Here is a 24529-nt window from a genome sequence, read left to right on the forward strand (position 1 = left end):
AACCGCAAGAAAATATCAAAATTCGGAAAAGGCCCTATTCTACATAATTACCATTTCTTTCTTCGCGCGTCGTTAAAAATTCACTTCAAAATGTGTTCACGTTGTCACTGACAAAGTCGCAATTAATGAGAAATTTGTCGCCCTTCGGCGAACGAATTTATGTGAAATCGCGAGAAGAACAGTGAAGAGATCACTTTTTCCGTTATTAAACTTCTGTGTATCACGGTAAGAAAAAAGTATCTTTACACAAATAACCACTGGAAAATGTTATAATAATAAGTAATGAAAGACTCACTCTCTCTGCTGCTTTCTATTCCTTTGAGGTCGCCTTCTATTCCTTTGAGATTCCCTCGTCGCACTCACACAAACACTCACTCGCGAAAACACAGTTAATTACAATCGCGCGACACGACAATCCCGACGTAAGCGACATTTTATTGCGAATTAACGATTGATTAAAATTCAAGAGACCGTGTAAAAATATGCAATGTAATTGAAACTCGACATTCCCGTCACGTATCGCTTCGATTTCTACGAGTGAATAGATAGTGAAATATGTTCTGCTTGAACAAGCATTTATCGATACGCGTACAGATCATTAATCGTAAGAGCTAGTTAATTGCGCGAGCGGTAATAACTGTGCTTATTATTCACAGAGAATAGTCTCGAGAAAACGTCTACGATCTGCATGTCGATTGAACGTTAATGTACGCAGCGATCTTATGTGATAGAGCGATGGAAAAACAATACCAAGGCGAAGCTGTTATAGTCCCGAACAATTTCCCAAAATACTTATCGTTTTATAATCAAAAAGACTAAGGCCCGTATTCTGTATCCCCTTTATCGATCAAAACGCCTCTGAAAGTGGCTTGTAGCCAATCAGATTTTAAGGAACTGATTCTTATTTTAGATGAGTTAGTCTCGTGAAATATCTACGTTGATAAAACGCCGACGCGCTACAGGCAAATCGTTTCTCGTTACAAGTTGTGAAAACTTAATAATTAATCAACGAACGTGTTATACTGATAAACGTGTGTAAATTAATAGTGTTTTATTCCTACACTCATCGCGATCGCGTCTCGAAAACTGACAACGCAAAAGTGATACGACACACGCGGAAAGACTCTCGACACGGCCTGCCAGCTCGAGGCTCGGCGAGCGAATGATACGCGGCGACCTTCGCGTGAACAACAGCGCGTAAAAACAGAACGTCGCACGATACCGGGCGGAAAGCAAAAACAAATGTTAAACGTTCATTGTCTCGCCTACGAATTTGAAATAAAGATTCTATACCTAATATTTCAAATTACTTTGTTCAGTGACTGTTACTATACATTTCACTATCATTGCGCGACTGTTACTATACATTTTACTATCATTCTGCGATAGTTAAGGACGATTGGCTCCGTTCAATCGAGAAAATGTTTTAAAGCGAAAATTATTGTTACTTAAATTGTAATTACCGAGAGATTTTGCCTCAATTTGGTTGATGTGTAGCACAAATGTATATTTCTTAATCGCAAATCTTAATTTATTATGGGCGAATTATCTAATTCTTTGCTTTAATAATAATATAAGTTGATTGATATGGAATATTTTATTTTAAAAACTATATAGACATACTATTTCGCGCGCTTTGTGCTAAGGATTAAATCTCTTATATGCTTTGTTAAAGGGTATAGAATTGGAAGAATAAAGGCAATATGTATATTATATGTGTATTGTATTATAGTATGAAAGCTGTGTGTGTGGAGCGAATATCTTTGTATTATATATCTATTGTGTTATCCTTGTCACATCGTGTGCTCTCGCGCGGTGTATGTTCGGCTTAGTATGAGTCGCAAGTCCCGACAATCGAAGAAGACAATCGCAGAAAACGATCGCGCGGAAAAATTAAAGATGCGTGCAGTTATTTGCGACGTGGACAAGATATTGGGAGCAGTCAAATAGAGAGTGTGCGACGAGCAGGAGTGGCTCATGCGAGACGGTCTAAGTATTACAAGCTGTGAATAAACCCATATAGTTCCTGTCCGAGCACATTTCCCACTTCATTATCCTGCCAGGATCACCCACCATCCTTTCCCGAATCCTACAGTATGTATATGTAATTATAAATTGAGAGACCAAATTGAAATTGATCTCGAAAAGTGGAACGAACCACTTTCTTATCTATTTATTAAAATCGTGCAACTTAAATTTTTTCGAAATTTAAAAAAGTATTTTACTAATCAATTTCAAACAAGCGAGAGCGCTTTTAGGTCCGAGCGAGATACAGGTAGCCCAATAATTTTTTGTGTGAACCAAAATGTGAATTAAATTAATTTCGACTTTCTAATTAAAACAAAGTTGCATATTATTCTTTAAAATTAATTCTAATATTTAATTTAAAGCTATTTTTCAGATTTATTACTCACATAGTCTCACTTTTATTAAAAAATGTGTTAAATAATTCGTGCATAATGTACATATATTGTTACCAACATTTTACCTTACGTTTCGTGAATTTGATTTGATGATTCATATCTTACTTCTTGTTCTCCATCTGAAATTGATGGCAAATTACATTTAACTGCACGAGGAAGTCAAAGGCTAAATTAAAATCGAATGTAAAAATGCACAAACACGAAACCAGCCCCAATGATCTGGACTCTGACATATATTGTCAAGGTCACCCTCCTGAGTGACCCTTAGATGGTTTCAGTCGTCAATCGTTTCTTAAAAAGTTATTAAAAAAACAATGTCGACGAATTATATGTAATTTTCAAATTTAAAAACTATATTTGGCATTTTCTTATACATCTGGTATTCTTTTTAGATACTTTTTACTCTTTCTATGAGCAGTTTACGTTATTTTTATATTTAGCAGTTATACGTATAGTTTATATTTCAGCAGTTTACTTTTTATTCCATTAGCGTATGTAAGTTTCATGATAACAACATACGTAGACATCTGCGGGATGCGAAACGAAGAGGATTGGCTTTTGGCCCGTGTCGTTCCGTCGATTTTTCGCCGAGTTAAAGCGTTTTAAAAATCCGGCGCGCGCGCACCCATTCATGAAAGAAGGACCCGCGAGTTTTTTGACTTTCGAAGGTGCGCTAATCCTTCTTAATCCCCAAAAACTGGTGTGAAAACATGTGTTTTTAAGATAAGTACCACGAAAGAAGTCTAGCCAGTTTTTTGTACGTAATTTGGCTGCAGGCTCTCTAATCCCTCCTAATCCCTAAAAACCTGGCATAAAAACACGCGAAGCACATGTGCTCGGAAGATAAACATCGTCGCGGGAGATGCACGTGCGCTTTGCTGTTTCTGTTCTACGTTGGAATCACGAGTCGATATAATCATCAATATCTTGGCACAGAAAATTCACAGCGAAATGATCGTGGTGTCATTGGAAAGCTAAGATTCCGGTGCTTCTAACGAGATAAGAATCGCTTCTCTCGGATTAGTTTATGAGATATCATTGATCAATTAGAAAAATAATATTGATTTTCTTCCGAGATCACGCGTCGATACAATCATCAGTATGTCCGCACAGAAAAATTGTAGCTAGATGATCTTGATCTCATTGGAAAACTAAGGTTTCAACGCTTCTAGCGAGATAAGAATCGTTTCTCTCGGATCATTAGTTTATGAGATATCATTGATTCATTTCGAAAATGAAATTGGTTTTGTCCCGAGATCGATTTGTCTTCAAGACAATAATTCTTATAATTCTAAATTGAAATAAAAAGTTTTTAATAAATTACTGTTATGTACATATTCGATATGAGACGACGATCATACCTGCGACTTGCTTGCTATTTCTAACGTACGTCAAGCATTAAAATGTACATTAAAAATGTACGAGATATTATTAATAAATGGTGAATATATTATTCATTACATTATTAAATTATTCGTTATTTGCGGTCTCAATTGAGAGATAATAATGGATTAATTATTTAAACCGATAAAAACATAATGTAAAATATATTTTTATTGTCAATGCGCCAACCAACACTACGAACACTTGCTAAATTTGCGCACTCGTATTTATAAAATTGCCAATAATAAACTCTTACTGCGAATCGAATTATTTGCAAACGGTTGTGCACCCTTTACAGAGTTGTTCACGCTCAAAGAGCGACATAAAAAATGGATGCGTACGGGAACGAAGGCGGATTTAAAGATGAAGGGTGAGAGGCAAACTTAATTGGCGGAGAGAAACATAATTTGCGCGATGGCTCGATCGAGCGACTTGCAAAGGGATTAACGCGCGCTCACGGAGATTGGACTTGTCGAAGCAGACGCCATCGGAGTTATTCCCGTGAAGATTCATGAATGTTTACTTCAAGTCGCGCCGTAAGTCCGTATACCTGCGCGAGGTGGATCCATTCGTTTGTCTTCCTCCCGCCGGTGTAAATCATTAGATTTACGGCCGCCGACGTTACGTACATACCTCCGCTTCGGAATCGCGCGCACGCGAGTTTATTACATTTGACCCGACACGGATCTGTATGCTGTTGAGATGCGACATAATAAGCCCGGACTGGGCATAATGGAAATTGATGGATCGCGATCGATCGATCTCCACGCGAGTGTCTTCTCGGTGCCGCCTGCACATGATACGAGAACAGCTATCTTGCCGCGACATTAGTTTATATTCGCGTATTAACTATAAAGTATGTAAGGAGTATGAACTCACGAACACAGCCTTTCAAGAAGGCCCCAAAAATGTGGGAATTTAGGGGTCGCGGCAATCGCATTGCTTTGAGGTTTATATCTTTGTTCTCGCTTGCACTATTATGTCCCTTCTCACTTTAATCCGTTCAACTATCCGAAGCAATACGACGACAACACCACAAGTAGCGAAAAAGTGAACCCTTGCTGTTCACCATTCTTAGCTTCAAGCAAATTTGGGCCTGAGCAGAAAGATTGAGTGTTTACGATTCTGCAATTTGCACGTATAGACGCTCAGAGCTTCATTTCTATGCACAATCCCCGACGGAAATATTTTGCTGAGAGTGACGCTGAAAAGTGAATTGAAAGTTGTTGAAAAATTATTAAATATATTGCAAAATGAATCGTAATTTTTCTTATGAAATTCAATGTAATATAAATATAAAATATGAAGGAAGTCAAAGTATACTGTTGAAAAGTGATAAAAAATTATGAGATGAAATGATTCCGCAGTAAGACGCAGGTCGGTGTCGGAAGTCAACGCACAAGGAATTGTCGCAGACGTATGTCGCATTCATCGCATCGCAAGGCGACATACGTTTGCGACAATTCTTTGTGCGTTGACTTCCGACACCGACTTCAGTCTTACGACACAATCTTTCTGCCCAGGCCCTTATACGTGTAGACGTAGACACAGTAAATATAGACTGAGCGTCCCATTGACTAAGCTGAAGCTTGTGAAAAGAGAGAGAGGAGATTCGAGAAGACTTTCTTCCTCTGTCTTAAACCATCGTAAAAGAGAAGAATCGTGCCTGCGCAGTACTACACAGGTGTGATTCTCCCTTGTCACGATGGTGAGACAGAGAAAGAAAGTCTTCTTAAATCTTCTCTGTCTCCTCTCTCTCTCTTCACAAGCATCAGCTTATTCAATGGGACGCTCAGTCTATATTTACTATGTCTATGCGTGTAGATAGGCTGCATTCGCACTCCTTATACATACTTGATGGTATTAACAAAAGACATTGCGACCACGCCAGTCGTTTGGGAGAAAAAGATCGTGCGGCGCCAAGTATTACGAGCCGCGTTGTTCGTCGTCACCAGAATGCCGCAGATTGTTGCAACCGACAAGAGATGCGATCGCGTTTATGTATGTATATACGTGCGCCGGCGGTCGGCCGCGCGTGTTACTAATTCGTATTTAAAGCTTTATCGGACGCGCCTCGTGCCCCGCACAACAATTTCACGGTTCACAGAAACCATCCTGCATCTAGGAGCGCACCGCCACTAACACCATCCTTGCCGCGTGGTCGGCGTGTACCTGTATCGCAGAGTCGTGCGCCGTTCAGGCTCCTCGAGTACGTACATGCTACGAGTACCAGCGGTAGCAGTCACTTAGATAAGTACTTCGCCCAGGTACCTTCTGTATAATGAATGAACAAGAACTCTCGTCTGGACGATACAGTGGATACACTTGGATCTCCTCGAATGATTATATATTTCCCTTGCCCGAAGTGGTCTATAATACGCTCCTCTCAAGCCGCCATCAATTTTCCATTTCTTTATCGACATATACACATGTAATTTTCACTTTCCGTAAAATTCATCGCGTCACGCACAATGGATTAAGCTAAATTTATCACTTTTGCGGAAATTTCTACTCATAATTGGAAAAAAAACGCGAAATAATTCAATAATAAAGTAGCACGGGAAGACGTCCGTAATTGCATTATAATTTTTCAAAGGCAATTACGTTTTCTTCAATTATTCCATCGCGTCCAATCCACTTTTACCTCGTCTCTTCCTTGCACTTGGCACGCTTTAAGGGAATCAACGCGGTACATCGAGGATATTTTTTTTCCGACTGTCGCTGCTAATTTACACCAGCTCATTGGCCCGCGGCATCCCTATGTTAAATCGCTCCAGCCCCCGAACCCTTCCCGAGAATACCTCTCTCTACTTGGCTATGCACTTTATCCACCTCCCCGTCGCCGCTGGATGCAATTTTAATCCCGAATTCCAAGAAAATTACCTTGCCGTCAGAGCTGTTTAAGGAGGTACTAGATGAGATTGCCTCTGTTACCTGTCAGCCCGCTTGACATATAGTATATTATGCAGCGGGCTGTTCGAACTAGTCTTGAGATTATTCTCTAATTTAAATTTCTATTTTCCTTTCGCACCGCCGCCGCCACCGCCGCCGCCGCGCCGCCGCCACCGCCGTCGAGGCGGAAACGACCGCGTTTTAATAGCGAGGGTGAGATAGATGAATTTTAGAGACGACGCGGCTTTGAAAATTTTACAGCGCCCGCATGTGTGTTTTTCGCAAACAAACAGGCGTGATCGGACGGGCCGTTTGTATTTTTGAATTGAAGCCGATGTTAAATTTTTAATTGTAATTTTGTTACAAAACTTTCCTCTATTGTCGAACGAAACAAAGCCCTCGCGGCAGTTGTTAGTTACACGAGTTATAATTGGTGGAAACTGTAGAACGCGTATTGAATACGGACGCGTGTGCATATATCATTTGGTCATTTGTGGGTGTTTTATGTTATGGAAATAACAAACCTACCTGTAACGCTGAAAGTTGCGCCCTTGAAGAGAGAGGGGTAGCGCCGGCAGCTGAATGAAGAAAGAATGGTAAGTCTAATGGACCAATGTACATTGGACGAAATATACGTTCGGTACACGCTCAAATATGATATAGAGGAAGTCCCCTATTATGGGGTAAGCTCCTAATACGAGATAGTAGGGTTTTGTGCTCAATTAATACACTGAGAAAAAAGTCTTTGAAAATTTATTTGTGGCTGGTTTTCAAAGACTTTTCTCTCAGTGCAGACATCATCTGCTGGTTCCATCATGAATTTATTCCCCTTGGAGTGAAATCTGTTCAGTGGAAAATTCATTGTTAGATGGCGTAATCGTTGTGAATCAAGATTTGTGTTTAAATTTTCATGTTGACCACCTGCCATCTCATATTAGAAGCTTATCTCATAAGATAGGACTTTGCTCCAGGCTCGTAAAAAGATGGTTGCATACAACATTTTGAGATTCTCTCCGGGGTAACAATAATGTCGTCCAATGTAATCAAATAAAATAATGTAAATAATAATAACAGCGTTGAATAATAGGCCGCGATGATTAATAATAATAGTAACAATAACGACTTTATTGCCACATACATAAATAAATGGACATGGCCGATGTACAGCGTACAAGCTGGATCGCGATCCGATCCGATTGCGTCAAACTACCGTCGCAGTCGCTCACGTTGTCACGCACACGCACGCACGCACGCACACACGCACATATATACCCTCTTTCTCTCGCCTCTTCCGGCGGCACGCGCAGCCCGATGCAGTCGTCGCCCTACTTACAACAACGCTTCTACTTTGTATCGGAGCACGGGTTAAACAGACACCGCGTTAGAAATAAGCGACTCGCGAGGAATAGTCTCCCTGAAAGGGTTGCCTCGCGCCATCAGCACCGTGCGAGAGCGCGCGGGCTTGTGGAGAGCTACGAACGATTTGCCTACAAGTGGTTTTCGCCGCGCGAGGCGTACAACCGGTACACAGGATATAAAGTATCGAACGCGCAAAGGGGATGACGGAGGGACGTGCTACCGAAGGGACAGGTGAACGAAAGAGGGATGATCTCGGGGGATTCGTCGATTCGATTTTATCGGGCACTGTCTGACGGCGATAAGCGCGTTTCGTTCCGGCGATACAAAGCGTCCCGTCTTCACGCCCGTCGTCCCCAGCGTCACGTCTGACAATCGTTTCGCGCGGTAAACGTCGCGTCCAGCACGCAGCCACCTAATTTCATATCTCTCTTTCCTTTTTATTTAAAAAAAAAATTGCGCTCAACTTAAAATTAAGAGCCCGTGCAGGAAGATCGTCGGAACCGTTTACGATTCCGTCGTAAAACCTGAATCGGTGTAAACGCACAACGAATTGTGGACATCCGACGATTCTTTATGCGTCGACTTGAGCCTCACGATAAAATCGCAAACGATTACGACAATCTTCTGCTCAGGCCCTAAGGCCTGCGTCCACGATGCTAGAACTTGGTCCTACTTGCAGTTTTTATGGAATAGCTGCAAGTTGACTGGCTACACATTTCTCGAAACTAGAACTTGGACCAAGTTCTAGCATCGTGGACGCAGGCCTTTAGGATCTCGCGATCGCTTCTAACGACGAACGTGAGATGAGAATTCGGTCCAGGCATCGCGCGTCACGGAGTAACATCGGTGACGGTGCTATGTACACACAGTTATACACGTTTTAGCACGCGTATCTGATTCCCTTCGGATCCCCGATAGATATCTCCAAGGCCCCCCGACAAATGTCACCCCGCCGGGAGGGAAGAAGTATACAAGTTGGAGCCGGATCCGGGGAAACGCCGGAGCAGGCGAGCACCCCGGCGAGGAAATGTCGCGTCGCGAGACGCCTTTTGCGACACAAGATGGCGAGAATCTCGCGCTTTCCCTCTCGCGTATCGCATTGACCGGTGGGCGCTGGCGCGAGAAAAAGTTAAAGGGAAGACCTCTTGGTGAACGCCGCTCGGGGAAGAATATTCCTCAGAGAGAATTCCTCGAATGCCCGCGAATTCGAGAGAATTTTTCCGGTCAAGACCTCGCGAGAATTCCCTTTGTACCCGCGCGACGCTCGTACGTTCCCCGCTGCGAGGGAAACGCCCGATGCGTTTATATTTGCGCGCGTCTCGCAGTCGCCGCCGCCGCCGTTGGATCGGTCGGATATTTCACGGGGCGAAGATTGGCTCGCACCGTGACTAGGGAAGATTGACGTGTGCCTTAAGCGCGGGATTGAAGCCGCAACAACGCCCGATTGTGCCCTTATACGACAACTCAATTAACCGTGACTGACGCTGAACTGTAAAATACGGGAGGGAGGAAAGGAAGGAAAAAGGAAAAGCGCTCGATGCAATTCCATTTAATTGACATGTATGCACTGGGGAGGGGGGAGGGGGCGCGACGCCGCTCGTCAGGTCGTCAGATTAGGCCCTAAGTAAAACCAGAGATTCTCGAAGGGCGCCCGGCACTTGAAGGCGTATCGTGCATACGCCGCGTTCCTTGAAAAATAGCGCGCGTGCTGGGAATAATTAATTAGCCTCAAACCTATTTACCGAGTTCTCTTTCTCTCTCTTTAACTCTTCCTCCGCCGACACGTTGCACTCCGGGGGGCTTTCTTGCCCGTTTTGGCGCGGTGGATTCGTTTTTGATATCGTTTGCAGTGTTTCCAATGAAGGCCTCGTCCCCGATCGCGCTGATGGCCGATCACAATGCATTTTTCGCTCTTTCTTTTTTTCCTCTTCATCGCTAACGTCACTGACAAAGTCACATAGCTCGCCCGCGATTCCTATCGAATCATCTGCGCTTTCGCGATACACCGGAAAGTCGAGCCGCGTAATTGTATTAGCAAATCGATTTGTCGGCCTGACAGCTGCCGTCCGGCCTGGCGAGGAAGAGCTTGCCGCTCGCACACGCACACAACTGATAGATGGTGGTCTCCTTCTGGCTCTGATGCGCGGACGAAGATCTGCCGGAGTGCTGTTGCTGCTGCTGCTGCTGCTGCTGCTGCTGCTGCTGCTGCTGTTGCTCCCTGGACGAGTGCCCTTGCACCGGAATCGCCGTTTTCAAGCCCTTTATGTAGACGGACTTGGCGTCGAGCCGGATGGCCCCGTGAACGCTCTGCAGTTTTAAATCCGTCAGACAGGAGGCTGAAATCTCGTTCGCCCAGGACTCGATCACCACCTGCTCAGGAGCGTTTATCTTCAAGGTCCTCGTCGCCGATTCGAGCCTGCAGCACAGCGAACAGAATTCATTTAAATATACGCTCTACGTTTTCACCTCTCCCGCGCACCTTGTATTTCAACGGCAAATTTTTTCGTCGACCCGATTTTTTCTCGGCGAAAATATCGAGTTGGCAATTTTCGAGTTACATACGAGCGACCGAAGCGGCAGGCCTTTCCGCAAACATCTTCCTTCTTTAAGTTTCGAGAAGTTAACTCTTCAACCAATTTCTCAGATGGAATTTACTTTAATCGAATTTCAATTTCCAACTAATTATGCAGATCTGACTTAATTAAAGATATGCACGATGCTGAAGATTGGAAAGTTAAGCGATAATTAACGATCTTTCGCGTTTTCGCCGAATGTCGAGTAAAGAATTTGTCGTCGAGAACAAAGCGCGAGACATACAACGTACTTAGTTTATGCATATACGTTCCTTAATACGTAACCGAGTAACATCAATTAAATCACATACTCGTCGAATTAAGCCTAGTGCAGACTGCACGCAGCAAGCAGCAAGCGTCGAGCAGCAGCCAATCAACGAAGAGATTTTCTACGCCACTGCTGACGCTTCCGCAAAATTCAGCAGTGTTGGATACTCGCTGCTCGACGCTTGCCGCTTGCTGCGTGCAGTCTGCACTAGGCTTTAGGATTCAGGTAACAATATCGTCATTAGACTTTCAAAGCAGCGAACTGCGCCGTGTGTACCCCTTCGAAACATGATTACATCTCACGAATTAGCAGCGATTATCAACACGCCTGATTAATTGATCTCCATGATTTACGACCTGATGAATGTATCGAAGCGATGGTTATTTATATCAAAAAAGACTCGCAGCAATTTATCAAAGAATATTTCACGCGGTTTCATTATTACGTGTGCAATGTGAGAATTAAAAGTAACGAAGGATGGAAATTAGAAATGACTGTTATTCTGATTATTACGGCGATGAGCGTTTCTTTAATAATTAAATTGGAATATATTGAGCTTTAAATATTTAAACGCCGAGATTTAAATACACGTACTACTTTGAAGCACGAGATAAGTGAATATTATATTCACTTACCTCGTGTTTCAAAGTAGTGTATGAATGTATATATATATTCAAATATGAAATTAATGAATTTATAATGAAATATGAGCGAATTACGTAGCATGTTCAGCTAAAAATTCAAGTAACAGTAGCTGCAACTTTCATTGTTAAGCTTCTAAAACGCTCGCAGCCCTCCGTTGTTAATCATCATTTCATGCGAGATAATAATCTTTTGGTACACTTAATTAAAGAACGCGATTATTTCATAATGCGAAACAAGTTGCGGCATATCCAACTTAAAATTTAAATAATAGCAGCTGAAACTTTCGATATATTAAACTTCCAAAATGCTCACAGTCGTCCGTTGTTAATCGTCAAACGGCGCTTGAGTGTCACACGGCGATGCGTAAAATGCGCGACAATTATCCGTCCGCCGAAAGGAATTTTAAATACCGAACATTTCGCGTGTATATCGTGCATTTACTATATATATTACATTTCGACTCCCCAGTGAGAAATGACTCGTCGATCGATGTCAAAACGATGCCGATTCGACGGATACCGTCAAATTGACGTCGATTCAACATCGATCGACGAATCATTTCTCACTGCATCGGCGTCCAACTTCGATCTCCACTCGAGTATTGCCGAACAGACCTTTATTCGACGCGATACGTACTTCGCGTGAGTTAACGGCACCCGGGTGTACGGCGCTTGTTTACCGCGCGGCCAAGGTCTTTCGCGCGGCGACACTCGAGCGAGCAGGCAGCGGCACGCAGTCGCGCCATTCCACGACGCTCAGCCGTCTCCTACGAACGCGGATCGCCCGCAATTCCGCTACTCGTGCACGTATCGGAGCTGTACGCTGTCGAGTGCGCTCGCTCGTTGATCCGAGCTGAAAGCAACGAAACGACGGCGGCCGAGCGGCCGACGACTGCAAGTTATCGTCTCACGGCGACGTTTAAGTCGACGGTTGTTCCCCTCGACGATGAAGCGAGGACACAAAGTTTAGCTAGCATCGGACTTAATGTACTTCGCTCCCTGTTCTTGGATCGAAAGCGCCGAACGTCGCGGCGCGGTGTGCGTGAATTGAGATATCACGAGTCGCCGGGTGACGCCGATTCAAAGCAGCGAAGAGCCAGTGATGTGTTTGACCGTCCATTAATATCGCGCGTACTCGACGTGATTTACGCGGGGGTGAAAACGTCGGTCGATCCTCTGCTTCTCAAACGGCCGTGTCGCGTCTCAGGTGTGAGCTCGACTCGCCTGGTCTCCGGCGCCATGTTGACTCGCGTAGTCGCCGCCGCCATCTTGCCTTCTTCCCGGCCGGCAGCGGTGCGACGTGAACGCGTGACGGATCGACTCCGTGCTGTGTGCGGGCTTACTCGGTGAGTGTCGGTGCGAATGAAGGCTCACGTAGACGACGAACGGGCTCTCGTTCGCGGTGTTCGTTATCTCACGCGGCGCGAGCTCGCGTGACCGGTGACATCTGAAATCGTGCGTGGCGCGAGGCGCGCTCGACCGCGCGGGGGGGGGGAGGGGGGATCCTTCCAGATCCTTCCAGAACCTTCGCGGCGACGATCGCGTATCCGGATATCGCGGCCGCTCATTCTCGACTCGCGCGCGACTCCCGTCTCGTCCCGCTCGTCGTGCGTGCTACGCTCGTGCCTGAAATGCATGTGTCGTACGTCGGTCGCGGCAGTTTTCCGATTCGACGCCGGGAGCAACAGGTGTAGGCGCCGCCACCGCCGCCGTGACGTCACGCGAAGTTGCCGCGCGATCTCTAGACCGAACGCTCCGCTCGTTTCGCGCCATTTCCGGATTGCGCGACGTCGCGTCTCAATTAGCTCTAATTTCGGGAGTGCCGTGCAAAGTATCGCGACCGCAGCACACCGGCAATTAATTCGGGCGCGATCGTAATTTAGTGCGTGTCTTCGCGCGAGTGTGAGTGTAAGTGGAAAGCTGAGGAGGGACTTGGATCAGCAGAGGATTCTGAGAGGAGGAGGAGGCCCGGGGTGGCATCAGGCGACGGCGGAGCAACCCTGAGGTGAATAATATTTTATTTTTATATTTGATCCCTCTCTCTCTTTCTCTCTCACCTGGAATTATCGTTTATTCCCGTGAAAAATCTTTGATATATTTTATAAAATTTTTTGGGTGTCAAAACGAATTTGACATTACTTATATTTCTCATATTTATTTCATATTTATGTAAGAAGTGAATTTTTTATTTGCAATCTCGTATCAATTCTATAATTAAAAGCAACTTTTCACGGAAGTTGCATATTTATTTTAATAAATATTCAAAACGATTTTCTTGTTAAAATATTAATTTAATTTACTTTGAACGCTTGTCTAATAAATGATAATGTCTTGTTACAGATCAGCGTAGCTCTACAACTCCGCCGTTGCGCATCGGTGCCTGTAAGTGACGAATTGTCTTTTATTTCAAATCGAAATGACGGATCTATGAAACTTGTGCGAAATATGTATGTTGCATCTAATGCTTTATGTATTTAGATTTATGTATTTATCGAGTATTATCTAAACTTAGATTTATGTATTTATCGAGAAGGCGTTTCATAGATCCGTTGTTTTAAGATGGATGGGTTTAAGCAGATTAAGATCGATGTTGAATCCTGGATATAAATTGTTATCGATTTATTTCGGATGCAAAAATGCATTCGATACAGAACACATTACGAGGTAGATCTCGTTATGTTACTTCGTTATATTAGTTAACGTTTGTTTCAATAGAACGTATTCAGTTATTAATATACGTAATGTTTTATTTAAAAATATATATTACATAATATTGCAAGTTCTATCAATCGTGAAAAATATTTGAAATTCGCAAATATGAATAACAGCGGGAAGAGAAAGTATTTCGCAAATGGAGAACGCTCGGTAAAAGATAAGCAACGGTAGATTTTTCGCGAAAGAAAAATTTAGCAAGAGCACTATCGCTCTTATTAGTTTGCAGAATATTTGTAGCAGAGAGGATTTTCAGGAATGGCGAATACCATGAAAATGAAATATATTAATAATGTTCTTAGAATATTTATTTTATTATCAAAAGTATTAGAATTGAATTACTATAACAGCTGAAGTTGAATCCGGACCAATTTTTTTAAATATAACTCAAATACAAACGTAAACGCCATTTAGGTCCTAGCCAGCTTGAGGTAGCCAATTAAATTAATATGTGAATTCACATACCGTATTTTTTTCAACCTGGACATATAACACGGGTTTTTCGTTAGGTAGAATCGTTATCGCCTGTGAATTCACGTGTTATAAAATCGCCGAACGACTTTTCTAATTATTTTAAAATGCTATGCTTAGCACTCTTTACAATAACCCCCCTTCCCCTATTGAAATTAAAGTTCTTATTGCGAAAAATATTATCTCAGCAAGGCTTCGAACCTGGGATCTCCCTCAATCCGTGACGGGCGTCTTGACCGACACGACCATTGAGGCTGCCAGAGAATATTTTCGCAATACGAACTTTAATTTCAATAGGGGAGGGGGGTTATCGTAATGAATGCTAAGTATAGCATTTAAAAATAATTAGAAAAGTCGTTGAGCGATTTCATAACACGTGAATTCACAGATGATAATGATTGCACCTAACGAAAAACACGCGTTATATGTCCGGAAGTAACGGCGCGCAGGACAGGTTGGAAAAAATATGGTATATGAATTCACATATTAATTTAATTGGCTACCTCCAGCTGCCCAGGACCTAAATGGCGTTTACGTTTGTATTTGAATTATTATAATTGAATTATATTGAATCATTTGACTGCTTAAATAAAATAACAAGAAATAAAAGGAAGCAGAAAGCAATTACATAAAGCAATAATTACAAAGTGTTGATAATTTTACAGAAATACAAAATTTTTACATGTAGCTATCTTTTCTTCATGGTGTTCGTTGTTGACGACGCGCAAGTCAGACGAGAAAGTCTGAAAAAAGTACTTGTGTACAAGTACAAAAAAAACTGTGAGTATTGATTTGTTTCTCGATGTGCATGTAATTTGGTTTCCTTCCCTTAAATACTAAAACAGATAATATCTATATTAGTATTTGAGGCTTACATTATTCTTATCCAGGATTAAGTGTTATGTGCATAATATGAAAATAAGAAAGCAATATTCAGAGAATCTTGAATATGCACGTGTTTTACAAATTAAGTATTACAAATGAAGTAAATAAAAGAGAAATAGAAAATATTTGTCGCACTTAATACATACCTATACTTGATTAGTATCAAGTAAAAAAGTGCGATGGTTGTCAAGTATATTTATTCTTACAATGTATTATTTTTATCCTAATCTGTTATAACCCATCTATTTTTTTGGTAGTTTTTTGGTAGTTTGTATATTTATTGGTAGTTTATATATTTATTGGTAGTTTAATTTGATATTATTCGACAAGAAACTGACATGCAATTCAATTGACGTTTCGCCGCCGAACAAAAGAGATTTTCGTACAGATTTTCTCAGAAAAGAATTTGTACAACATGTCTCAGTGATATTAGAATAGTTTTCTATTATATATAAAAAGGTAACTATGGTGCCTTGAAAAATATAATAATATATATCAAGAATATGGAAAATAGTTCCGACACGTATATAATATTCTCACGTTGATACAAATATCTCGTGGGTCTCCTAAATTTTTCTAAGGGAAGTTCGCAACGTTCTTGTAGAAAACGTTTCCCCTTAAGTCCGCAATTTAAAATAAAACACGGCTGCTAGCCGATAACAGCCGCGATCATTGTCCGATGAGCGACCGCATCAACCTCGCGTACCTCAATTTCTGTGCATTAAGTTCCAACAATGACGCGGATTACACCGTAAATCTCCGCGTGCCCGTAAACCGTCGCATTATATCCAAGTATTCCAGCAACAAAGTAATATCTGTATTGACTCCCGCGGCCCGAAGTCGAACTCGAGCAATAATCGATTCTCCCATCGGAGGAGATGGTCCACGCGCTCGTTCGCCGCCACCCGTTCTCCGCGAAGCTGCTCTTTTACCGCTCTACTCCGCCACCTCGCTCCCCTCCTCCCCATACACACAGTCACCATCCCGTACCCCGGTCTCCGTCTCCGTTCATCCTACCTCCTCGGGAACTCGTAGGATCCGCGGTATTTCATATCTGGCGCAAATCCAATCCTATGAATATAATTTTCCGCGCGAGCAAAGTTTTATTGTAATCGTAAATCCGTCTGTAAATTGCCCGGCGCTATCAATAACCGCGGTGCGGCGGTACAACTCCGCTTTGTCCCCCCCTCTTTGCTATCTTTCCGACCTACCCTCCCGTTTCTCTGCCGTCGCCGCCGTTCGCAGACTTCGATCTCTCCGCCGTAATACACCGAAGGTGCTCGGTGAGAGACGGGGATGAAAACGGGGCCAGAAGGGTTAAGGGATTGTACGAGCTTATTCGGGCCGAAGGTGTGATGATTGAGGGTGTCGATGGGAGGGAGTTTGCCATTTTCGAAACGACTTGGCTCGCGAAGAAACGAGACGCCGCTACAGCCGCGGCGTTACTCGGTCGTACGATCGAACGAGGACGATCGATTGATCCCATTTACTTGGGCGTCTTTATTATTAGTTCATATCTGCCGATGCGCTACTTCCTAAATATAAACGCGCTTTATCCTCGACCTATAAACTTGATGTATCTCGCGGAATTTGCCAAGAAGGCCGATTGTTTTCGCGACTGCCCGATTTCAACACCGCAACATACGCGGTTTATGATTCGATTCCGTCTGACTCCACTCGCGTAATTACTACTTGCTGTACGATATAATTATGTACGGGCATTTATATTGAATTTCAATGAAATTGCTGATACGAATATTAATGATCGCAAATAATTGCATAATATTTGGTAACAGTATCTAGAAATCGTCTATTTGTAGATAACGTGTAACAATATCGGATAATTGGACAGGTTCGCGGGGGAGATGCACATATCTCGCCGCTCTTACTCGATGGCGCAAGATTAAATATCCCGTACGTTGTTAAAATTGGTAATATATACTTACTTGAGACCGCGTCCCGATTCGCCTCTGACCAGCGGGGTCTGCACGCTGCCTTGAAAAACGGCACCACCGTCGCCGGTCACCCTTAACATTTCCGCCCCCACGATAACCTGTTCCCTGTCCGCGGAGAACAGCACGCCTCCCCGTGGATCGGTTATTCGGAAACCTCTGGACACACAGTCGACGCGGTCCTCCCCTGCAACGAATTCAAATACGAGATATGTGAAATTGAATTTAGAATATTTCTCACACAAAACTAGATTCCCGCCGTACGTGTACAGCTTTAAATCAGGCCGTTTGTCTAATTTTATTTCCTTCCCTGGGGAATTTTCTAATTACTTCTTGACGTCGGGTGTAATATGAAAAATGCAGGCTGCTCTACGCGACCATTAATTTAACTTACCGACTGTTAATCGCGCGAGGAGCCGACCATCGTGAGATCTCGCCGAGGCCGTAAAATTACTCCATGACTCCAGCACCAAGTTTTTGCCCCTCCGAGATCTCAGGCTGGAGGCCACGAGGGCGTCTAACACGGCGGCTTGACCTCTTAGCTCGATTCCCCCAGGCACCACTTTTAGCGAGCCGATACCGTCCTGAAAGAAAAGGAAATGACTGTCAGGACAGAGAGGCGAAACCGTCGAAACTTTCTAGGCCGCGGCTATAACGTTCGATAAAAATAGAGCAGAGTCTCGCCGCAACGATTTATTGTACCCCCTGTACACCCATTCTATTTTCTATCAAATTGACAGCTGATTCAGGCTTTCTGTTTCCTATAAATTCTATTTTGCCAGTCGCCAAAATACAATTTCTAACAATCTTTCAACTGATTTTTCGATTTATCCGGTATACGTTTCCCGAGGGAGAGCCGAGCGCTAAATTACGCGTGGACATTATCGATGATATTAAGATAGAAGGAGCTGGCACAGCCTACATTAAACCGGGGCGGTCTGAGATGCTTTCCGGGCGCTGTATCGTCGCGGGCAAAGCCGGAATTTATTAAAATCGAAGCGCACGTCGGGAAGCCTCGCAATATCGATATCTTGGAGATCGAGTGAACGCGCCGTCGCGCTCGTATCGTAAAATAAAATAATATACTCCATTACTGCGTTGAGTTTCAGCGTTGGCGGTATTAAGTATCGGCAGCGCCCGCCATTATTGCCACTTCAGGCGGTTGAATTATAAATGCGCCGATGAGCTACGCTGCGGGTTACGCGCGGTGATCCATTGTGCCCGTTCGTTTGAAATATCTGCTGTAATATCCGAAACAGTGGCGTAGGCAGAATTTTATTTTAGCTCGCCATCTCTCTCGCTCCCTCTCTCCCTCATTCAGTCCCCGTCTCCCTCTCGCACGTCGACCGCGGGGATGTATCGAGCGGAGGAGAGCGGACGGCCACCGGGGCGGCGGGAGGAAAGGAGAAACGCACTATAAAGTAGACACATTGCGCGTTTGCATTCATCTCGTAAACTTTGGGTAGTCTCCCACCTGGGACTTATCCCGGGCAGAAAGTGCAATTTGGCGTTTATGAAACAGTCTTACCGCGTATAATTGCGATCGAACTTTGCCCCCGGCGGTGCTGGGGGATATACGTCTGGTCGAAAGGGTGAAAATGTCTATACTTTTTCCTGAGATAATCACGAAATTAATGAAGAAAATATAATTACGGGTATACGCGCGCACACCATACAGATATATGTAGAGGAGTTTGTGGGGAAAATTAGGAAGGGTAAAAAGAAAAAGAAATGGAAACTAAATCGACAAATTTTCCGCAGGAATATTGGCCGCGTTTAAACGCGGCAGTTTAGAATTAAATTCGTGTGGATTCTACTCGCGCGCGTCGATATGCGCGCGAAAATGGATTGCGTCGCACTTTAACCCTGATATGAGCATAGTTCGGCATAGCCAGAGACTGTCAATTACATTCCTCATATTAACACGAATGCGACGTATTTTAATATCGCTTAGACGGGTGCGCGTATCTGCGGGAAAACCGTGAATTGCGGGTGAAACGTTTGAAACGTTTCGAAACGGAGATCTCGCTTGGCGAATCTCCTGCTCGTCATTCTCTCCATCGTCGTTGGGTCTTCCTTAAAATACCGTTGCGGTAAAATGGCTCGTTCTTCGTGTTACCGTCCACATTGGTTTCCGATGATTGGCCGCTCGATCGAAAGCAATCGCCACGTTCGGTCCGCTTATTATTACAATTGCGGGGGAGAAGAAGGGCTCCGGCCCAAGTTCTGCCCGAACTGGTTTAACTTTCGATCCAGCGGATTCCACTTCATTCGGGGGAGGAGGTGTTTTTTTTTCCCCTCCGACCGGACATCGCGCGCTGACCGAGCCCGAACATTTACCGAATGTGGCGCGGCAATTTGATACGTCGATTCGAAACGATAAGGATAATTTCCCCCGTTAAACGAGATATGAAAAGCCGAACCGTCGGAGAGACAAACTCTCTTATCGCAAATACAGCGATATCTAATTTAAAGCCGCATTTATTTCGTGTGAAGAGGATAAAATGTCACGTCTACACAGATAATCGAAGTACCTCCGAAATAAATGAGGGCGATTTTCGTCTTGAAAGCGTAGGGGATCTTTTATTTATATTTTTGTCAGTTGAGAAGGTTGCTACGAGCTCAGATATCCGGGTTTCAAATTCCTACATGCCGATAATGCTTTCATGATTAAATAAATCGTAAATGTCAAATATCCAATTTAATTATTTTATGTTCCGATATATCCTTTACATGCACGAAGATAAATATATCATTTTCCAATATATAATAAATATATGCGACGGATATTGGTGACAAAATTAAATTATTATCCTGTATAGATAATCACGACGGTGGACGAGCGAATGAACTTTGCATATGTATTCGATTGCTTTCATATGTATGTCGTATCACTAATATTATCATTAACATTACCGTCGCGTTTTTGTTAACCGATCCAAATGCATAACTCGCCGTTGCGCAGCCATAAGCGTTGTCGTTCCGAAGGTAATGACCGGTCGTCAGATTTTGCCAAGTGCCGGTTGCGAGATCGCGGTTTAAATACTCGTCCATGGAGTTTCACCCCAGCATCACTTTGGACGCGCGTAGTCACGAACGGCGACGAGGGATCGGCGGGCGGAAAGGGAGATCTCGAGCCACCGGCACTCGATTAGCCAAATCGTTCGGAAAACGATACGATCTCTTTGCCCTCTACTTAACCGTAACCGTAAACCCCAATAGCGTCCGCGGAGAGCGAGCGAGAGCGTGAGGGAGAAATAGAGAGAGACGGGATTATGCGGAAAGAATAAGAACGAGAGATACGGTAACGGCGAGAAAGAAAGATGAGGTACACAATAAGAAGAACAAAGTGCAGACGTGGGGGCGGGAAAGAGAAAAGTATAAGGAAACGAGGGAGGAAGAAGGGGCGAAGTGGAGAGAGAGAGAGAGAGAGAGAGAGAGAGAAAGACAGGAAGAAGGAACTGCGGTTGCATCTGCTTTTTAGAATCGCCAGACGGTCTGAAGGAAACCGCCGGAGTCGAGAAGATCGTCCAGTCGTGGTGGTGAGAACGAGCGGCAGTAGTAAAAGTAATCTACCGTCAGACAGCTATCATTAAGTCCGAGAGGCTTTATACCCTTTTTATCTCGTTGTCTGTCGGCCGTTGATAAGGGGATTTAAGCGACAATAAAAAATATCGACCCTTAGCCCTCTCTCGCAGCGCGATCGGGCGCGTGCCTTTTTCCACCTCTCTATCCCGATCGCCGCAGCTGTTCAGAAAAAAAGGGGGGAAATCCGTGCAATTAAACGGCTGAATTTCTGGCGGTGAATCGAGCCGACCGTATTTCCTTCGTATCGGCGCGATTGGCTGCCGTCGCGAGCATCAAGTATTTATCGCGCCGAAAAATTGCGGACTCGCGCTCGGTGGCGGAAATTGCGCGGTGCGACCGATTAACAGATTTCCGGGCGCGTTGAAATCAATCAGCGCGACGAGTTCAATGAATTTATGTTTTTGCCCCTTCGCGAGAAGAACTGTCCGCGCGTCGCGTTGTTATCTCGCGCGCTCCGCTCCGAATTGCTCAGCATGTCGAGACGCGCGATTTGCGCGACGCGGGTGAGCCAGGGGCGGGCGGTGGCGTTTGTCGGTGCATGTAATGAAATCCAAATAACACCCCTAGTAAGCGTATATCATCGTAACGACGCCTCGGCTTGACGTTACTCGGCTGGTCGCCTCGTTCATAAATTAATGTAAAGCGCGTCATATTTACAAGGATTACAAAAGCGTTCCATTTTCGCGCTCCGCTTGTTCTAATCGCGGTCACTTTTCCGCTGCTCCTCTATCAAGATAAGCTTTGCCCGAGATAAAACTATTGGGTATTTTATTATTCGTATTATTCATGTATTTTTTTCTGGATTACGCTGTAAATATTTCCCTAATTTCCCCGCTATTTTTGTTAGCGTATACCAATTTATTTTCAATATCGTTCGATATAATTCATCATAGTCTAGATTTCTATTATAACTTTCTTTTGCTCGGTCGAACAAGTTAAATTTAAAGACTTACAAATGGAAAGGATGAATGTATTTGAGAAAACCGCTTATAGAATTTGCAGACCGTTTATAGAACTCCGATATTTTATTTCATAGTTACTTTAAATTGATCCTTTTTTTTAGATAACTTTGCGAGTTAAACGGACCCAATTTTTATGATTAAATGTATAAAAAAAGGCATTTAATTATAATAGGAAAACTTTCTATCAGCATTATAATTGAAATATCATTTTATATTAGAGTCAGTATATTTATTATAACTTAATGTTTTAACATTAATTGTCGTGATATTCTTACATTTCCGACCAAGTATTTGTTTCGTAAAAATCGAGTGTTTCGTAAAAATTTGAGTGAGACACATTTCAGCATTGAAAATATACTCAATTTATTATATAAATCCCGGCGAGAAAAGCAAGAGCGAATATCCAAGAATATTTTCTTAATTGTTTTAACATAAATCTACATCCGCATGAAATTCACTCCAAGGCGTAGTCAGATTTTAACTGCAATGAATTTCGTTCCTGCAGATGAATAGAAGTCGGTGCGCGTTGAACGCGCGCGCTACGTCATTTGGCGAACCGATTCGCGTGCACATTTCATTTCGAGAAAGTCTAAAATGGCATTCAGACAGTAAAATGTGCCAACTCTTGTCTGCTCTCCGAAACTTATTTATTTTTCCTCGTGCGCCCGAGGTTTATTTATTGTACTTTCTCGTTGAGACTAATTTGTGGAAACAAATTCTAGCAGCTAACGAAGACTCATAAATACAAAGTAATTAGTATCCGCGGTGTCGCGCCTTCTGCTCTTAATTATGCGCAATTGCCGGAAGTTATTATCGAAAATAATAATCGTTAGATCTTTCTGTGTACGAGCGAGCATAGCATTCGCGTGAGTTCGCACGACCGCACCGCTGATGGGTTAACCCACATGTACGTACACTTTCCATGACAAGCAGCCGTATGTTTCGCCTTCTCACACGTACGTACGTACGTCGCGGTCCGCGCCGTCTGTGATTACACATGTGCACGTGTGCCACTACGTGCGGCCGCGCTAATGCACCTCACGTAATTATCCCGAGCCGGACGACGGCTAGGTAGTCTCGCCTAACTTCTGTGCCGTGCCGCGAGTAATCCGACTCTGAAACCCTGTCACCGCCTCTTCCTTTGGGGGGATCCTCGATGAACCCCCTCGTCGGCCATAACCGAATCCGGTCCAATCCGGCTGCCACTTTCCACCCCGTCCTCCTTGCACCCGCGACATCGCAATTTCGTGTTATTTTACCGCGCGTCGGCGCGGGGATTAAATCGCGGACTTCTCTCCTGATGCGCCTTGCAGCAGAAGATTAACTCGCTTGTCCCGGCAATGACTTCGCCCGGCTCATCGTCGGCGAATCGACAGGGAGGATTATTCGTTGGTCGAGATATGTCAGTCCGGGGCGGTCACACTTAACGCCGTAAATTCGGGCATTGAGAACGCATCAACTCTCGTTTGCCGATTTTTCGACGTGCGGTTCTATCTAGCCTTTACTTGGCGCGAGACACTACCGTGTCTCGTGATAATTTGTTCTATTCGATGCGCTGCGTACGAGTGCAAATTACAATTGTGCAGTTGATACTTAAGAAAACAAAGAGAAATCGAGGAATCTTGCTCTCTCTCTCTCTGTCTCACAATCGAGTTGAAATGTCGACTGATTTTTAACTGCATTCGTTCGCGCAATAAATGTTACTAGGGAGGGATAATAACGCGTGTTAACAAGTACAAAAAATCATGTCGCGTAACGAATCATATTGCAAAGTTTCCTATGTAGATTATTTTTTTTCCTAAGGTAATGAGCGCAAAGATCCAATGCACAGTGGGACGACTGTTTTCTTTACAAAAAAAAAAAATATATATAGACATATATTCTTTTTACGGTAATGGTAACAATTATATAAAGGGGATTCCGGAGATGAGACACCCTCGAGGCATCATTAATGCTGGCGCGCACTCGTCTCTCCTCCGGAATCCTCTCTTATAATATTCCAGCCGTTCTGAGCGAGTCGCCTCCACCTCCTTTCACATCGCACTTTTTTCAGTTTTTGATATAATTTATTGTATTTCGTCTCCTCCTATTAACGTTTCGTCACTGAGGTGCAGCGCGCATCAGATAGAAAATCCGCGTGCACTCCGGGTCGAGTACGTGTCACACGACACACATTTCCACGGATTATGCAATACCGAAGGACAGCGGGGGGGGGGGGGGACAGGCGGGAACCTATAACCCCAATCTGGCATGTGACGTAGGGCTGCGGGATCGGTGGTTCAAAATGGGAAATCGATAAAAACGCCGCGACGGCTGGCGTAATGCGACTGCCGAATTTAAATCTTCGCCACGGCAATTTTTGTGGGACAAATATCGTTTTGTTGACTTTTGGCTTGCGACGAGCGAGCAGCGCGCGG

General features: G+C 43.8%; 1 protein-coding gene across 2 annotated transcripts in view; it reads right to left on the minus strand.

The window, feature by feature from the left end:
* Positions 1–8798: 8798 nt before the first annotated feature.
* LOC105568852 (zeta-sarcoglycan) overlaps positions 8799–24529 on the minus strand; it is a 203557-nt gene continuing 187826 nt past the window's right edge. For both annotated transcript variants that reach the window (XM_012024844.1, XM_012024845.1), the window contains 3 exons: positions 17957–18146; positions 17557–17749; positions 8799–10473 (listed from right to left, as the gene is read on the minus strand). In XM_012024844.1, the coding sequence (XP_011880234.1) occupies positions 10089–10473; positions 17557–17749; positions 17957–18146 (768 nt within the window). In that variant the 3' untranslated portion in view covers positions 8799–10088. The remainder of the gene's footprint in view (positions 10474–17556; positions 17750–17956; positions 18147–24529) is intronic.

This window comes from Vollenhovia emeryi, unplaced genomic scaffold, assembly GCF_000949405.1.
Source record: "Vollenhovia emeryi isolate VEMERY1.0 unplaced genomic scaffold, V.emery_V1.0 DF939127.1, whole genome shotgun sequence".
In the NCBI taxonomy this organism is placed as follows: domain Eukaryota; kingdom Metazoa; phylum Arthropoda; class Insecta; order Hymenoptera; family Formicidae; genus Vollenhovia; species Vollenhovia emeryi.